Here is a 16,661-nt window from a genome sequence, read left to right on the forward strand (position 1 = left end):
GTAATTTAACCTTTTGAGCTGATATACACCAATTTGTACTGACCTCTCAGTTTAACTGATGTCTGGCAGGTGTCACTTCCTACACTATTTGATGCTTTGCAGTCATATTCGCCAGCATCTGACGACTCTATTCCGATCACATGCAAAGTTGCAGAGCTGCCCTCGCTCAGCATTTTGTATTTCCTGCTCTCCATCAAAGGCTTTTTGTCTTTGAGCCAGGTGATCTGGAACGGAGCTGTACCACTCAGCTCGCAGTACAGACTCACATCCTTACCCTTCAGACCCTCAATGGGCAGGGGCACTTTCACAAAGTGTGGGGGCTCTACAGAAAGATCAACAATGTTACAAAGGCACATTGTAGAGAGAGGCAAAATCTAAGAGTGACATCTTCAAGCTGACACTTGTAACAATTAGGCCAAAACAAAAACGAAGATTTTAATATTAGCTATAATTTAGTAGTAATTTAATATAGATTTTTTTTCTATTACTGCTTAAGTCAGTATTTCTATTATAGTGGAAAATCTACATTATACTAAATTGAAATATTTTGGGCATGAGGTATCAATAATTGTAATGAATACATTAAAATGTAAAGAACTACTGACTACAAAAGGTATGGTCAGTTTTGCTGGAAAACTTTATAATGTAAAATATGCTGGCACATTTTGCGCCTTTTTGTGATATTTTAGTGCTCCTATAGGGACAGTTTAAAAAAAATGTATTTATAATTGGCCTTGTATGTTGATTGACATGAGTTCACATAGGGCGAGATAAGTTGAGAAAGAGAAGAAAGTCATTATCAACATCACAAATCATAATCAACATTAGATAAGACAGTTGATTAGTGTGATTGAAATGGGAGTTTGTGTTGAGGGAAAATATTTAGGATAATGAAGTGGTAATTATTAGTTAAAATGTGCCAAAATGAATTTAAACATTTTAGGGAATGAATGACTGAATTTAAACATTTTAGCGTACACATGAGAGCTGCCTGTTTACGCTGCTTAAGTATTAGGGAATGGTCAAAAGGTGAAGTTAGAGGGTTAAGCCATTAGTTGTACTGTTACAGATGTCAGCTTGTTGTGCCTAGATGTGACAGCTCAGTACTAGCCAGTGCATCAGAGGGTCAGGGTGTAAACAGACAGCAGTGAGGCTGACCTTTAACGGTTAGAGTGGTGCTGCAGCTCACACTGCCAGCATCATTCTGCGCTTCACACGTGTAAACTCCGTCATCATCAAAGCTCGACGTCACTATTTCGAGCACTGCTACCGAGTTGGCAAACGATGTCCGGTAGTTTCTCCCGTCCGTGAGCCTGGTGTCGTGCTTGTACCAGGTCACTGTGAGGGGTGCTGTGCCACTGACTTTGCACTCTAGACGGAGCGACTCGCCCTGCTTCACGCATTTATTAGCGGGGAGTTTCAGCACAAACTCTGGTGGTTCTGGAAAGCCAAAGTACAGATATATTAGAAGCCAAAAGCAAGAAAGGACAAGACAACAAATATTGTTAGGAGTGTGTGAGCTGGCAATGAAGGGATGGCAACAATGTTTTAACAGCAAAAACAGAAAGGCGATGAATCTGATGGTTGCGAGTACTACAAAGACACTGACAAAAACAACAGACAACAACACCACTATAACACCATGAAATTACTTTTAACTAATGAAGCAAATGAAAAATGAAAAGCCACAGTGATTTGTTTGCAAATGCTTATCCAACCTTTGACGGTCAGGTCTGCACTGCAGCGTGCAGAGCCAGCATCATTGCTGACTTGGCAAGAGTAAACTCCACTCTGGGTGACCCCCACTGAGTAGAGCTCTAAGAAACAAGAGAGGGCCTCCAGGCCAGTAAAACACATGGGTCCAGTCATGAGCTCTTTGTCGTCCTTGAACCATTTCACTGTGAAAGGGGGTGTTCCTTTAAAAATGCCCTTGAAGCGAACTTTGGCATTAGGGAGAGCTGTTTGCGATTCAAGTGGAGTTACAAAGCTTGGAGGCTCTGAAGACAAGATGGAGGGAGTTAAAAAAAATACTCACCTTTACTTGTAAGATATTATATTTATATTAATTAAGACATTGCATTCAATAACCACTTCTAACCTTTGACCATGAGGGAGCCACTGCACTGACAACTTCCTGCAGCATTGGTCAGTTTGCAGGTGTAGGATCCTGCGTCACTTTTCTCTAGCTGCTCAATTTCAACTGATACTGTATTGTCTTGCTGAATGAGTTTATGTTTGACACCACTCATGATTTTGCTTCCATCTTTTTGCCATTCCACTGAAATGGGCAGGGAACCAGATATCTTGCAACATATCTGTACAAAAGAGCCCAAAACCTCTTGCATGTTTACCAGTGGTTTAATGAAGCTTGGAGCGATTACTTGATCTATTGTAAAAAAAAATAATAATAATAAAAAAGATCACTGAAATGAGTTTCAAAAAAATGTAAAGAAAGACTTATGACAATAAAAAACATTTTTCTTTACACTAACCTAGAACAATCACTTGGACTTTACAGGTGCAGCTGCTGATGTGATTAGCTACTTCAAACACGTACTCTCCTTGGTCCTCTTTCTGTGCAGACAAGACCTTGAGGCTGCTACAGTTGTTTTCAAAACTGATCTTATGCTGCCTAATGGACTGAAGCTCCTTTCCGTCCTTCATCCATTTGACTTTAAGTTCTGGGGAGCCTTCTACCTTGCAGTCCATACTCACTGGATCTCCGACTGTCACCTTTATCACTTCTGGTTTCTCTGTGATTCTAGGTGGCTCTACAATGCAAATCATGTCCACAGTTCAACAATAAACTAAAGACAAAATAATAAATAAACAAATTTTCTCAGCTATACCTTGTACAGTTAGGCTTGCAACACATTTGTCCTGGCCAGCATCATTTACCACTTGGCAAGTGTACCTCCCACTATGGCTGGCTTCACAAGTGGCAACTCTGAGAGTGGCCACATTGTTCTGAAAAGTCCTCTCTATTTTAGGATCATCCAAAATCCAGTTTTCATCTTTTTGCCATTGTACAGAAAGTGTTGGAGAACCAGCAACAACACACTGAAATTGGGCCATTTTACCCAGGACAGTGGTTGTGTTCTCAATCTTTTTGGTAAATGTGGGTGGTTCTGGAAAACCATTACATGACATTAATAAACTAAAGATAAAATACAAAATGTATATGTTTGTCTAACACAAACCTTTGAGATTAAGTGTAGTCTTACAAGTACAACTTCCCACTTCATTAGAAACAGTACACTGGTATTCCCCAATATCTATAGAGTCACATTTGTGCACTTCGAGACCCATTATGTCATTTGTGAGAGAAAAGCCATGTTTTGAACTAGGTTTCATCTCTTTCGAGTCTTTGTGCCATGTGACCTGAAAAGGTGGAGTTCCAGCAACCTGGCATTGAAAACCAGCAGTGGACCCTTTCACAACGTCAGCTGGAACCAAGTCCTTAATAAAACTAGGTGGTTCTGAGACAAGACAGACAGACCAAGACAATTTTATGACTAGATCTGCATGTAATGGTTACAGACAGATTTAGAAGTTAAATGACTTCAATGAAGTGACTAACCTTTAACCTTGAGCTCCATACTGCAGCTCTCACTCCCTGCCTCATTACGCGCCTCACAGTAGTATAGGCCACTGTCTTTCATGTCAGTCCCAGAGATCTCCAAAGTGGCTACAAAGTTAACAAAGGCCATCTTGTACCTATTACTCTGGCTGATTTCAGAGCCCTCTTTGAACCAGTAGATGTCGATTTCAGGTGTGCCAGTCACCTGACACTCAAACACTTTACTTTGGCCAGGGCGAACCACAGACAAGCGACCTGGGGTACGAGTGAATTTGGGAGGCTCTGCGAAACAGCATACAATAACAATAAGCACTTGATGCATCTGAACAAATAGAGATAATACTGAAACATATGTTATGGGTGAAGACCTTTAACAAACAGAGTTGCCTGGCAGGATGTCAATCCAACATCATTCTGTACTTCACAGACATACTCTCCAGAGTCTGATGTTTTGGCAAAGAACAGCTCCAGAGAACTGGATGTGTTGTCCTTCACCACATTACAGTCTAGACTGGATACTATTTCTTTGTTATTCTTAAACCACTTGATGGTTAGTGGTGGTGTTCCAGAGACCAGGATATTAAACTGAACTTTTGAGCCAGGCAAAACATCTAGAGATTCAGGCTTTTCAAGAATGGTTGGTGGTTCTATGAGAAAATAATCATTTTAATAGTGCAATTCTTACTTAATCTTTGGATCAAATCTATGTACAGACCTTTCACAAACAAGCTAGCCGAACACTGAACAGTCCCAGCTTTGTTCTTAGCAATGCAGGTGTAGTTCCCACCGGCTTTAGAGTCAAGATCGGAAATTTCCAAAAAGGCCACATTCTCAAAGAATGTAATTTTATGACTTTCTCCTGGTTTGACCTCAGTGTCATCTTTGTACCACTGTATGGTAATAGGCAAAGACCCAGAGACAAGGCACTCCAAATGAGCAAAGGATCCTTTGATACCTTCAATCGGCTTCAGTTTTCTCGTAAATGATGGTGGGATAATTTGATCTAACATGGGGAACATGAAAAGTTAAGTAAATAGAGATATATATAATTATTAATTAATTAATTATTATTAAGTATTGCTACAATAAATGGGCACTGACCTAAAATAGTCAAAGTGGCCTCACAAGAGCTGTGACCTGCATCATTTGAAATCTCAAAACTATAGTCTCCACTGTCACTCTTTTCTGTTCTCATGACTTTCAGAACTGAGCTGGTGTCAGTGCTGTGGATTTTATATCTTGCTCCCGAGGTCAGCTCTTTGCCCGACTTCAGCCACCGTGCCTTCAGTGGTTTTGTGCCAGAGAATCTGACCTCAAGTGTGGCTGGATCTCCCTGAGTCACACTGATGGACTTAGCTTCCTCTGTTATCTTTGCAGGTTCTAAGATTAAAATACAGCAGTCAACTCAAGTCTCCATCCAAAGCCACGCACTCAAGGCAGCAGAAATATAGAATGTACGATTTAACCAACCTTTGACAGTTAACACAGCAGAGCATGTCTGGCTTCCTGCCTGATTCTGTGCCTGACAAGAGAATTTACCCTCATTTTGGCTTTGAAGATTGGTGATGTGTAGTAGAGCAATCCCATTTTCAAAAGTAAGATGAATATTTTCAGACTCTTTTAATTCATGGTTATCTTTTAGCCACATCACAGAAATGGGCTCAGAACCCTTTACAGAGCACTGCATAGACACCTCACTACCAACTAAAGAGCTGAGATTCTCCAGTTTACGGACAAAAGTTGGTGGTTCTGCAAGGACACAAATTAAGTCAGAATGTAATAAGTTATTCAGCAGTTAGACCCTTTATACCGCTGAGCCTTATGGTAATAAACTAAAACCCACCTTTGAGTGTAACTTGGCAATCACATGAAGCTTTGCCAACTTCATTTTCTACAGTACACTGATAGGAGCCAACGTCTCCTGTTTCTACAGCGAGCACCTGCAGAGCTACCAGGCCATCTTGGACTGTAATTCTGTGTCTCTTGTCATTTCTAACCGGCTTTGAATTCTTAAAAAAGCACACAGTGAAAGGGCCTGATCCAGAGACTTCTCCCTCCAGTATCATCTCAGAGCCTTTTACCACATCTTTGGGTTCCAAACTACGAATGAAACCTGGTGGTTCTATAAGAAGCATAGTAATACAATTATTGTGGCTAACAGTTATGCGACTAATGTTTAAGCAGTTAACCCTAAACTAACCTTTCACAGTGACTGTGCTGCTGGTGCGGTCACTACCAGCCTCATTAGTGGCCACACACACAAATTCCCCACTCTCCTCCACCTTGCAGTCAACAATTTCCAAAGAAGACATTAAATCACTCATCGTCGTTGTATATTTAGGTCCAGGGCTGATCTCCATCTCATCCTTGAACCATTTAAAACTAATAACAGGGCTGCCTGTCACTTTGCATTCCAGCTTTGTAGAGTTTCCACTGGTAATAAGTTTGGTTGTCTCCAGTTTCCTCACAAATATTGGAGGTTCTAAGAAAGAGGTTAAGATTTAAGATGAAAGAAGAAAGATAAGACATCAAGTTAGAATATCATGCTGCATGAATGACATGACATTATGTTCAGTTCTGCAATACAGACACCTTTCACAAAAAGCACTGCTGTGCAATCCACTTTTCCAGCATCATTGGATACTTGGCATGTGTACTTGGCTGAGTCATTTGGTTTAACAGATGAAATCTCCAGAGAAGTGGCGGAGGCATCTTTCTTTATAAAATAAGAACCACCAGATACAATCTCCTTTTCCTCTTTGAACCACTTTACAGCCAGTGGAGCTGTTCCCGTGAAGGTTGCTTGGAGTGAAATAGTGCTTCCAGGTATAACATCTTGGTTTTCTGGTTTTATAGTGAACACTGGAGGTTCTGGATGCCATAAAAACAATATAAGCATTTCATGTTAACGTCAGAGCACTGGATTTCTACATGAACTAACAAAAGAGTCAAGTATTTATAACCTTTGCAATAAAGTGTGCCACTGGTTTCCTTGAAGCCAGCTGAATTTGTGGCTTTACATTTGTACACTCCAGAGTCAGACTTTTCCAAGTGGACTATTCTGAGTGTTGCTGTGTTTTCCACAAATTCAGACTGAAATTTTGATCCAGGCGTAATTTCCTTGTCATCTTTGAACCAGGATATGGTCATTGGCTGAGAGCCAGACACTTTGCAATCCATTGCAACATTGTTGCCAATGTTTGCATCAACTCTTTTAAGAGATTTGGTGAAATTTGGCGGCATAATCCGATCTAGGCATTAATAAAAAAAAGTGAATGCAGCTATAAAATACATACTAAACATAACATATAATACAAATTATTATTCCTATATAAGCATTTCTAACTTAGATAAATGTGGAATGAATGCTAGGGTCAAATACCTTTAGAAATAGTAACAACATCCATATTCATTTAAAAGTGTAAAAAAAAAAAGTATTCTAACCTAACACAGTGACTGAGCATGTGCACTGGTCTTTGCCAACTTTATTAGACACCTCCATTTTGTATTCTGAAGTGTCTCCTTTTTCTGCAGCAAGGATCTTCATGGTGGCAACATTGTCCTTTACAGTCATCTTATATTTACGCCCACTTATCATCTCTTTGCCATCTTTGAACCATTTCACTTTCAGTTCTGGGCTTCCTGAAATTGAGCACTCCAGTGTGGCTGAGTCTCCTGCTGTGACGCTGATGGACTCGGCAGATTCTAGAATTCTAGCTGGTTCTGAGATAAAATAATTTGAAATTTACAAAAGACATTCAGCAAAGTACTTCAGTGTGTCTAAGGCAAACAAGAGGAGTTTAACCTTGTACTGTCAGTGTGGCGTCACATTTACTTTGACCAGCCTCATTTTCAGCTTGACATAGATACTTGCCACCATGGCTAATGGCAACTGTTGTTATTGACAAGCTTGCAACATTGTTCTCAAACACCATCTTAACATGAGGATCATCATCTCTGAGAATCTCAGAATCTTTCATCCATTTTACTGTAATGGGAGCTGAGCCCTTTATTGTTCCTTGTAATTTAACTGGATTTCCCAGCACAGCTGTTGCACTTTCAACCCGCTTTGTGAAAGTTGGGGGTTCTACAAAATACATTAAAATGTTATTAACTGTATGATTAATTTTATGATTAAAATACCTCTGTGTAACTTTAACAAACCTTTAAGTTTAGCGACTGCTTTAGTTGTGACTTTTCCAACATCGTTAGAAATAACACACTGGTAGTCTCCGACATCTGCACTTTCAAATGTCTGAATCTCTAACCTAGATAAATTATCTTCAGAAATGATTGTATATTTCTTATCACTAGCAATTACTTTTTTGTTTTTTAACCAACTGATCTCAAAGGGAGCAGTTCCTGTAATCTCACAGTGCATCTGAGCTGAACTGCCTTTAACTGTCTCTATTGTTTGCAGTTCCTTTTTAATAGATGGTGGTTCTGTGTAAAAAAAATACATAATTATTAAATATCAGTTATGTCCAAATATTTGTTTAATAGGGTTCACTCAGTACTTCCACATACCTTTAACATATATAACTGTGCTGCAACTGTCAGTCCCAGCATTATTTGACACTTCACAGGTGTAACTTCCACTGTCACTAACCACAAGATTAAGAAACTCTAAAGTCGCCACTCCAGATTTTAAGGATATTTTGTATTTTTCTCCATCACTTAATTCTCTTTCATTCCAAAACCAGTGGATATGAAGCTCAGGTGATCCCTTCATGGTGCACTGTAAGCGTCCAGCTATACCTTGTTTCCATATGAACTTTGGCTCCATTTTTTTTGTAAATGTGGGTGGCTCTGAAAAGAGTATTTAACACCACAGAAATAAGACATACTATAACAGAACATCACATTGACATTGACAAAACGCACACAGAGCAGAAGATATGCAATGCAAAGGGTTAGCACAGCTTGTAGTTGGCTGAAAAAAGGTATGCGAGTCGATAATATTATAGTTTAATAAATTCAAACCAAAGGGGCAGATCATCTTTAGGATCTTACCTTGAACTGTTACCACGGCCTCACAGGTCGAGCTGCCAGCCTCATTGCTGGCTGTGCATACATATTTCCCAGAGTCCTTAATTTTGGACTTAGGTATCTCAAGAACAGCCACCTTGTCTTCAAAGGATAGCTTACAATCCATGCTCTGATGGACCTTCTTGCCATCCCTGGTCCAGGTGACCGTGACACCAGTGTCCTCGTCCACCTGGCACTCTAGCCTTACCAAGTCATTGACAGCCAATGAAGCTGCTTCAATGGGTTTAATGAAGCTTGGCTTGTTAATCACCGTGAGGCTTGTTGTAAAGGTTGCTGTGCCAACGCTGTTGGAGGCCTTGCAAAGGTACACTCCTTGGTCAGACAGTTGTAGACTTTTAATAAGAAGGGAATACTTGTTCTTTTCACATTTCATAACGTAGTTCCCTTTTGCAGAAATGGCTATGTTATCCTTGTGCCAAATAACCTCCATGGGGAGGGACCCAGTGAGTGAGCACTGGAACAACGCTTGTTTGCCCACAAACAAAGTCATAGGGTCTGTCTTTGTTACAAATACTGGCGGATACATTTCTATGGAGAGCAGGTAAAACATAATATTCAATAAACTTTTGAGCCATAGAATAAAAAATACACCATGTTATATTTGCCAAACATGACACCAGATCCAGCTCATGAATAAATTACTTCCACATTGCATTTCACTGAATCATGGCAAAGCACAGAGCAAATATAAAATTCTCTCTCTCAAACAAATAGAATTCAAACAACAAAGTCCCACTGGGAGCTTACCTGTCACAATGAGCTTGGCTTGGCAAGTAGCAGTGCCGTGTTTATTTGAAGCTTTGCAGCTGTATTCCCCACTGTCAGCCTTGGCAGGATTCAGGATCTCCAAAGAGGAACTGGTGTGGCGGCTGAGAATCCTGTACTTCTCACTTTGTTTGATCTCAACGTCAGATCTGAACCACTTGAAGGTCACATCAGGAGCATCTTCAATGTCACATTCAAACTTGGCAAGGCTGCCAACATTTATCTCAAGTGGGACGATTTTCTGCCTAAAAACTGGTGGCACTGTGGCACACACAAGGGATAAAGAAACAAAAATACATTAGCTTTAATAGTGATATCTTTGTAATAACATAATTTAACAAACATGATGGAATGTATAATGGTGGGAAACAAAGGAGTGGCTGTGGAGGGAAAAGTTTTTATGTGATTATCATGAGGCGGGTGGTCAAGCTAGAAAGAAGAAAATTAATTATGAAGGTGTACTGCAATGAAAAGCTGAAAGGGTGACAGCATGCATGTCTGGCTATAATATTCCAACAAAAAGGACAAAGAACAACATTTTCACGAGTTGTGTTTCCAAAAATACATTTAATTTGCATGTTAATATTACAAATCTTAAGCTAAAAAGTTGTTTTGGGATGGAAACAAAGATTGAGGGATCAATCTATTGTTATATTACTATTGGTTTTTTTATAGAAATACAACTCGCTAATGACAAATAAATGCTGAAAGTTTGTGAAAACAGCCTTTGCAGCAAATTGGGTATGAACATGTTTTGCCAAGGGCATGTTCTGTGGATCAGACAAAACAAAATGCATTAGTGTCATCAACTGTCTGTAAAATGGTGCTCATGCTTTGCTATGGAATAAAAACTAAAAGAAAAGTGAATTAGTATAGTGTGATGACAAGAATCTCAAATGAACACCTTTTTTGTGAATTATTAGTTTTTTGGGATGAATGAATAGATGACACATTCAAATTTTCATTTCCCAAACCTCTTGAGACCACAGTCAGTCTTGAAGATGTTGTGATCTTGCCGGCTTCATTTTCAGCCTCACAGACATACTCTCCTTGATGCTTCTCCTTCACAACTTTGTTGATAATTAGTGTGTATGTGTCATTGTCTTTTGAACACTTGAACTCTTTGCCAGACTTTACTAATTGGCCATTGAAAAACCAGTTTACCTTAGTAACATACCTAATAGTGGTGGCAAAGGTCACTTTACTTTCTTCATCAATAGATAGGTCTTCGAGAGAGGTCACCATTACAGGATATTCCCTTTCCTCTGGTCGTGATACGCTAATTTCCTCTTTAAAGACCTCTTGCTTGAGCTCCTTCTGTATGGTAACACCTGCAGACACCTCCACTTTCTCTTGACTTTCAATTGTTACAGACCGCACCTCTTGCCTGGAAACCTGCACAGATTGCTCAGTCAGGATTTTAACCTGTGCTTTTTGTGCTTTTGACTCTTGAACCACAATTTGTTGTTCAGCTGCTACACATGCAACACCCTTTTTAGATTCTGTTTTTAGTGCAGCTGCTTGTGATTTAACAGCAGAGAAATCAACAGCACTTTCTGTAACATGTACAGTTTCTACCATTGATGACAGCATTTGTTTGCTATGGGTTGTCATAGCCTCTGCTCGTTGGGGTTTGTCAAGCTGCATTGTTCCAGGCTGTGCTGAAGTAAGAACACTAGATTCTTGGTAAAGGATCGAATGAAAAGCTGCCTGTAGCTCAGTTCTAAGGTCGGCCATTTGAGGATACTCACCTTCAAATGCAAGAGTTATCTCCATTGGTGAGCCTGTTGTTGTGATTAGGTAAGTAAACATGGCCCGCTTTGGCTCTCTCTGAACCTTGACTTCCTGAATTTCTACAGCTTGTAACTTTTCAACAATATCAGCCAATAACACAGGCTGGTCACTAGCCACCGCAGACTGAAGTGCGTCCCTAAGCTGGCGTCTTATGTTCAGACTGGACGGTTTAGGAATCTGTATCATAAAGGTCATCTCTTTTGGTAGTGCTGTGGTGTCTTTAGACTCGGAAGCCATAAATGAAAGTTTGGGTTGTGTGGTAACAGCCACTTTGGAAGATTGTTCCTTGGTAACCTCTTGTGAGACTTCACCAGTGAGCACTCTCTTCTCATCCATTATTATCGACTGCCTTACTGACTGACCTTCCTGGATTTGTACTGCAAAGTCCTGTTCTGCTGCCTCAAGGAGAGTAGTGGTTTCAGTAGAGATCCCCTTCTCTTCAACTTGAATAGGAACAGAGGGAACGTTTGGTTCTACAGCCATGTGAGAGGTAAGTTTATCTATATCCAAAAGACTCTCAGTGTGTCCCTCCTCCATAGTATGGCTGTCTGCAACACTAGTCACATGCATGACATTCCAGCGTTCCTCTTTCTGTACTAATGCACGTTGCGGTTTGACATCAGTAGAAATTGGCACTTCCTTTGGCAACTGCATGGGCTGGTAGGAAAGCTGAAGAATTTGTTGAGGCTTTGGTTCAGTTCTAAGTTGAGACTGAACTCCAGTTACAGACACGTCTAGATCAGTATGATAATCAGCAATAAGCTCTCTTTTCTCCTCAAAAGTAGCTGCCTGTTTCCTTGCACGCTCTTGCTTTTGTGATGCTATCTGCTGCTCTGGTTTCTCAACTGTTAGTAAACCCTCTTTCTGAAGCATCTCTATGGGCTGTGTGGATTGGAGATGAAGCTGAGTGGGAGCTTCTTTTTGAGGCTGAATGGTTAAAGTGCTAGCTTTTGCTTCAAACTGTACAGAGTCCTCACAAACAACAGTTTTTTGCTCATCCTGGCTAACGGTATAGAGCAAAGTGGGGCTTTTTCTGCTCTCTGCCTGCTCACTAGCTGGTTTCTCACAACTAAAAGCTTTCTCTGATGGAAGAACGTCCTGATCTGTTACAACCTGCAAGTGCAAAAGTTGTTCGCCTTCAATTTGTGGCTTAATTGATTTTGCACTGGCTAAACTTGGCAGCTGTTGTGTGGGCTCAGATTGAAATATTTGCTTTTCTTCTGTATTTATGGCTGCATTCATAATTTTATCTTTAGACAAAGATGCCGTTTCTTCAGCAGACCTCTCCAGTGAGAGCTTGCTTTCCTTATGAAGACTTTGTTTTGATTCGCTGACTGAAGCCAAGACTGGCCTGTGCTTTTCTTTACTAACAGTGGACTTAAGAGCTGAATCTGAGCTCACTATCTCAGTTGTGTGTCCTTCAGCCAGAACATGTTTCTCTGAAGACTGAGCTGAATACAAGATCTTTACACCCTCCTTCACCTTATAACCCTTCTGCTCTTGGGATTCAGGCATTTCCTGTGACTGCTCTTTCAGCATAGCTAGCTGAGACTCAACTTGATGTCCACTGACAAGAAATTGAGGTTCAGACAAGGACTTTATTTGGGCAGGTTTTCTGTCCGCTAAAGGCTCTGTGCTAACAGTGGACAGTGGGGTCAACTCCTCTGCTACAGCTGACATTACTTTTGACTTCTTTTCCCGAGCAGCCTGCAGCTCAATGACCTCTGGGCTTTGAATGCGATCACAATGCTGCTCGATAAGGCCTTGGCTTTCTTCAATTGATGATGTGAAGGCTGCCATATGAACCTGTTTAGCAGGAACAGCTGACACTTGCGGTGGATGGGTAGGAGCGACAGAAACTCTTTCCTCTAATTCATGGGTTTGGAGTACTGCAGCCTGGTGGGTTACCTTTTCACAATGCACAGTGGCAGCTGAAATGTCAACTTCTCTCAACGAGCTAACCTGCTCACTAGGAATTATCTGTCTGTCTTCAGTGCCGATTGTGTAAACCATCTGATCTGATTTTGTTTTGTCCTGGCCTGGCAAACTTACCTGATACAAGCGTGACTCTGTAGCTTGCTCTGTCACTGTCACCTTGTAGCCTTTCTTCTGGACAACAGTATGCTTCTCCTGTCTACGGGACTCCTTAAATACCACCAGTTCAGCACTACAAGAAGCTTCACCAAACTGATTTGTGGCCTTGCAAGTATACAAACCACTGTCTTCCTGTTTTACACTCTTCAAATTGATGTAGCCAGATCCATCAGGGTTGGCAATGATGATGCAATTTCGACTAGGCTGGATTTGGAAAGCTCCTTTGAACCACTTCACATCAGGATGAGGGTCACCAGTAGTTTTGTAATTAAAGGAAACCTCTCCACCCTCTGAACATCTGACAGGGAGAATTTGAACTGTGAAAGTAGGAGGCTGACCTGTGACCTTAAACATTTTCTCCACCCATTTTTCTGCATGACTCACATCTGGCTTTTTTACCTCAAGGTATGTGGTGCAAGTTGTCTCACCAAATCTGTTGGAGGCAGTGCAGGAGTATTCCCCTTCATATTCAGTGGTGACCTTGGTAATAACTAAAGTGTGTACCTCCTTTTCCTCAATAATTTTATACACAGAAGAGCTCTTAATGACTTTACCCTTATGAAACCACTGAACAGTAGGTTTGGGAAAGCCTGAAATATGTACACTAAATCTGGCTGTCTCACCACTGGTTGAAACAACTGGAGAAAGCTGAGTAAGGAAAACTGGCTTTTCTTTTTTCTTCTCTAAAGTGGAAGAGTAACGTTTAGAGTCTGGTTTGAGCTCAAGTGTTTTTGTTTTCTGTGGTAACTGGACAGCAGTGCTGTAGGTTTCCTCTTCCACAGTAGTGACGGTGGTACTAGCAATTTCTGTGAGGAAATATTAAGTCACACTGATGACAATATCTTGGAAACAGAGCAAACAGAATTTAAACAGTGTTCTGGGGGGAAAAAACACTCTATGTACAATTAGGTTATTCAGCAGAATTATAAAATGAATTATAGCAGAAGCAGCTTTTGACACTTGCAATCAAATAAATTATGTGATAGTATTATCATGATGGCTGTTAACTTAAATACTATATTGTTAGAGAAAGTCAAATCAGAGAAATAACTTAAATATTTTTTTTATTAAAAACCAACACAAAGATGAGCTCTGTACACTCTTTTTTCTCAAGTAAATTATAAACACCATTCAAAGATTACACTTATTTACAAGACATAACATTGTGGACTGTTGAATTTGAACGAGTAACTGGTTTCACAGTATTTACTATTTTAACATCTGCAACCTTCTGAATACCATTCGCACAAACATGTAAAATCAAATGGAAAATGACAAATTTAATTTTCAAGTTTCTATTACTGTAGTTAGTAATATAAGGTAGTTAATGTAAGAATAATTTACCTTGGTATATGTGGGCTTAAAAGTTTTGTTTGGACATAATAGTAAGCCTTTGTAATTGGTAAATACAAATACAAAACATTATGGGAAACAACTGATGCCCCTAAAGCAAAAACACATACAAATAATTTCAAATCTGAAGTCACTTTAAAAATCCAAACCCAATAATTTTTAAATAATTAACACAAATTAAATGTTTAAAAAAGTAGTGCCCTTACGTTTTATGTGTTTTCTTTATTCCAGATTAGTAAGAATTTGTCATGATGCCTAATTAATCAAATAAATAAAAATATATTAATGTATCAATAAAATGTTTTCCTTTACAAAAAAAAAACAAAAAACAAAAAAAAAACGTTTTCTTCAAACTGTTTAGTTCTCCAAACTGTTCTGCTTTAAAACACCTTGAGAAGTGCAGTAGTTTCAATAGATCCAGAAGAGTTTTGGATTTGACACTTGTATTCCCCAGCATCACTTTGGGTCACATTAGTAATAAGCAAATTAAAATGGCCTGCAGTTTTTTCTTGAATGATACATCTACTATCTGTCACAAGTTCTCCATCTTTGTACCATTCTGCAGTGGGGCTCGGTTTACCGCTAACTAGACACTGAAGGATGACAGGAGTGCCAACTGCTGCTGTGACATTTGTTAATGGAATCACACATTTAGGGGCTGTTTCTGTAATTTGAAAATGGAAACTACACATTTCAGAGGATTTCCCTTTAAATTCAATCTTTTCATCTTTAGCTGGCTCAGCAAATACATCAAAATTGATGCTAACATATTTTTCCCCCTGTTCACTTGTTTCTTTGTCTGTGTTAGCAACTAGCCTAACTGCCCGCTGAGATTCATCTGCCTCTTGTTCAAACTCAAACTCAAGCTCTATTTCTGAAACCTGCTCCCCATCAAATGACGTATTCCCAACCATTAGATCAAACTTTTGAGGTTGGACTTTGGCGCTACCAAGAGATACAGCTGTCAGTTCCCTTCCTCGAGTTTTTCCAGCAAATGCTTTAGCACTCAAAACAACCAAAGACGCTCTACAAAGAGTTTCACCAACAACATTAATTGCTCTACAAGTATACACTCCACTGTCCTGACTTGTTATTTTACAAATTTTCAGGAAATGATTATCACCATCTGAGGACAAAATAAACTTTTTATTGTGAGGGATCTTTTTGTCACCTTTGAACCATGAGATAATTGGAGAAGGAATTCCCATTAAAGAACACTCAAACATAACAGTTGTGCCTTCATGGGCTTCCATATCACAAATGGGATTTATGAATCTTGGTGGCATTTCAGTGACTTCAAAAGCAATTTTAAGATCATCATGCTCCTGGGTGACAAAATCCACAGCTCCTTCTTCATAAATGCTTGGCAACACATCCAAAGAAATAATCATGCTTTTGTTGTCAGCTGTATACTCAGGAATTGTAATAATTTTTACTTGTTTTTCAAATTCCTTCACATCTTTTTCATCCAGTTCAACTTCTAGAAGAATTTCTTGTGGTGAGGGTGATCGAGATGAGTCATCTTCTTCCACATCAAATTCCATCACATGTTGATGAGTGACAGCAGGTGGTGCTGGCATAAACCTGACTTCCTGGGACACAACTACCACTAAAGCCACACTCCTGGCTTCTCCAACATAGTTTATAGCCTCACAGATGTATTCTCCTTGGTCAGCCTTAGTCACATTACAGATTGTCAGTGAGATACTGTCACCATCTCTATCCATTTTAATTCTGCTGCTTTCCACAAGCTCATTTTTATTACAAAACCACTTTACTTCAGGTGAGGGAAGCCCAAAAACTTCTGCGTAAAACCTCAAGGTATCATTTTCAAATACTCTTTTCTTAATTAAAGGTTTAAGAAAAGCTGGTGGAATACCTTGTACCTTCTCTTGAAGAGAACCTAGTCCTAGAGAGCTTCGCCCAGTAAAAAATCTAGTTTCCTCCAAAGTGATCTCTGGCTGAGATGTGTCAGTTCTTTCATCAGCTGGAGAAGGCAAATACTGAAGAGGAGAAAAAACATTAT

General features: G+C 39.8%; 1 protein-coding gene across 1 annotated transcript in view; it reads right to left on the bottom strand.

Moving 5' to 3' along the window:
• The window catches only part of ttn.2 (titin, tandem duplicate 2), a 191,715-nt gene that overhangs the window by 138,326 nt on the left and 36,728 nt on the right, over positions 1-16,661 (bottom strand). The window contains 23 exon segments of the mRNA XM_055230344.1: positions 44-322; positions 1,159-1,440; positions 1,719-1,997; positions 2,099-2,386; positions 2,493-2,771; positions 2,850-3,128; positions 3,201-3,479; positions 3,581-3,862; positions 3,949-4,227; positions 4,296-4,583; positions 4,682-4,960; positions 5,051-5,329; positions 5,424-5,702; positions 5,781-6,062; positions 6,173-6,451; positions 6,544-6,831; positions 7,025-7,303; positions 7,386-7,667; positions 7,745-8,023; positions 8,108-8,389; positions 8,594-9,157; positions 9,377-9,655; positions 10,369-14,088. Of these exon segments, the coding sequence (XP_055086319.1) occupies positions 44-322; positions 1,159-1,440; positions 1,719-1,997; positions 2,099-2,386; positions 2,493-2,771; positions 2,850-3,128; positions 3,201-3,479; positions 3,581-3,862; positions 3,949-4,227; positions 4,296-4,583; positions 4,682-4,960; positions 5,051-5,329; positions 5,424-5,702; positions 5,781-6,062; positions 6,173-6,451; positions 6,544-6,831; positions 7,025-7,303; positions 7,386-7,667; positions 7,745-8,023; positions 8,108-8,389; positions 8,594-9,157; positions 9,377-9,655; positions 10,369-14,088 (10,185 nt within the window).

The sequence above is a fragment of the Periophthalmus magnuspinnatus genome, chromosome 21 (genome assembly GCF_009829125.3).
Source record: "Periophthalmus magnuspinnatus isolate fPerMag1 chromosome 21, fPerMag1.2.pri, whole genome shotgun sequence".
In the NCBI taxonomy this organism is placed as follows: domain Eukaryota; kingdom Metazoa; phylum Chordata; class Actinopteri; order Gobiiformes; family Gobiidae; genus Periophthalmus; species Periophthalmus magnuspinnatus.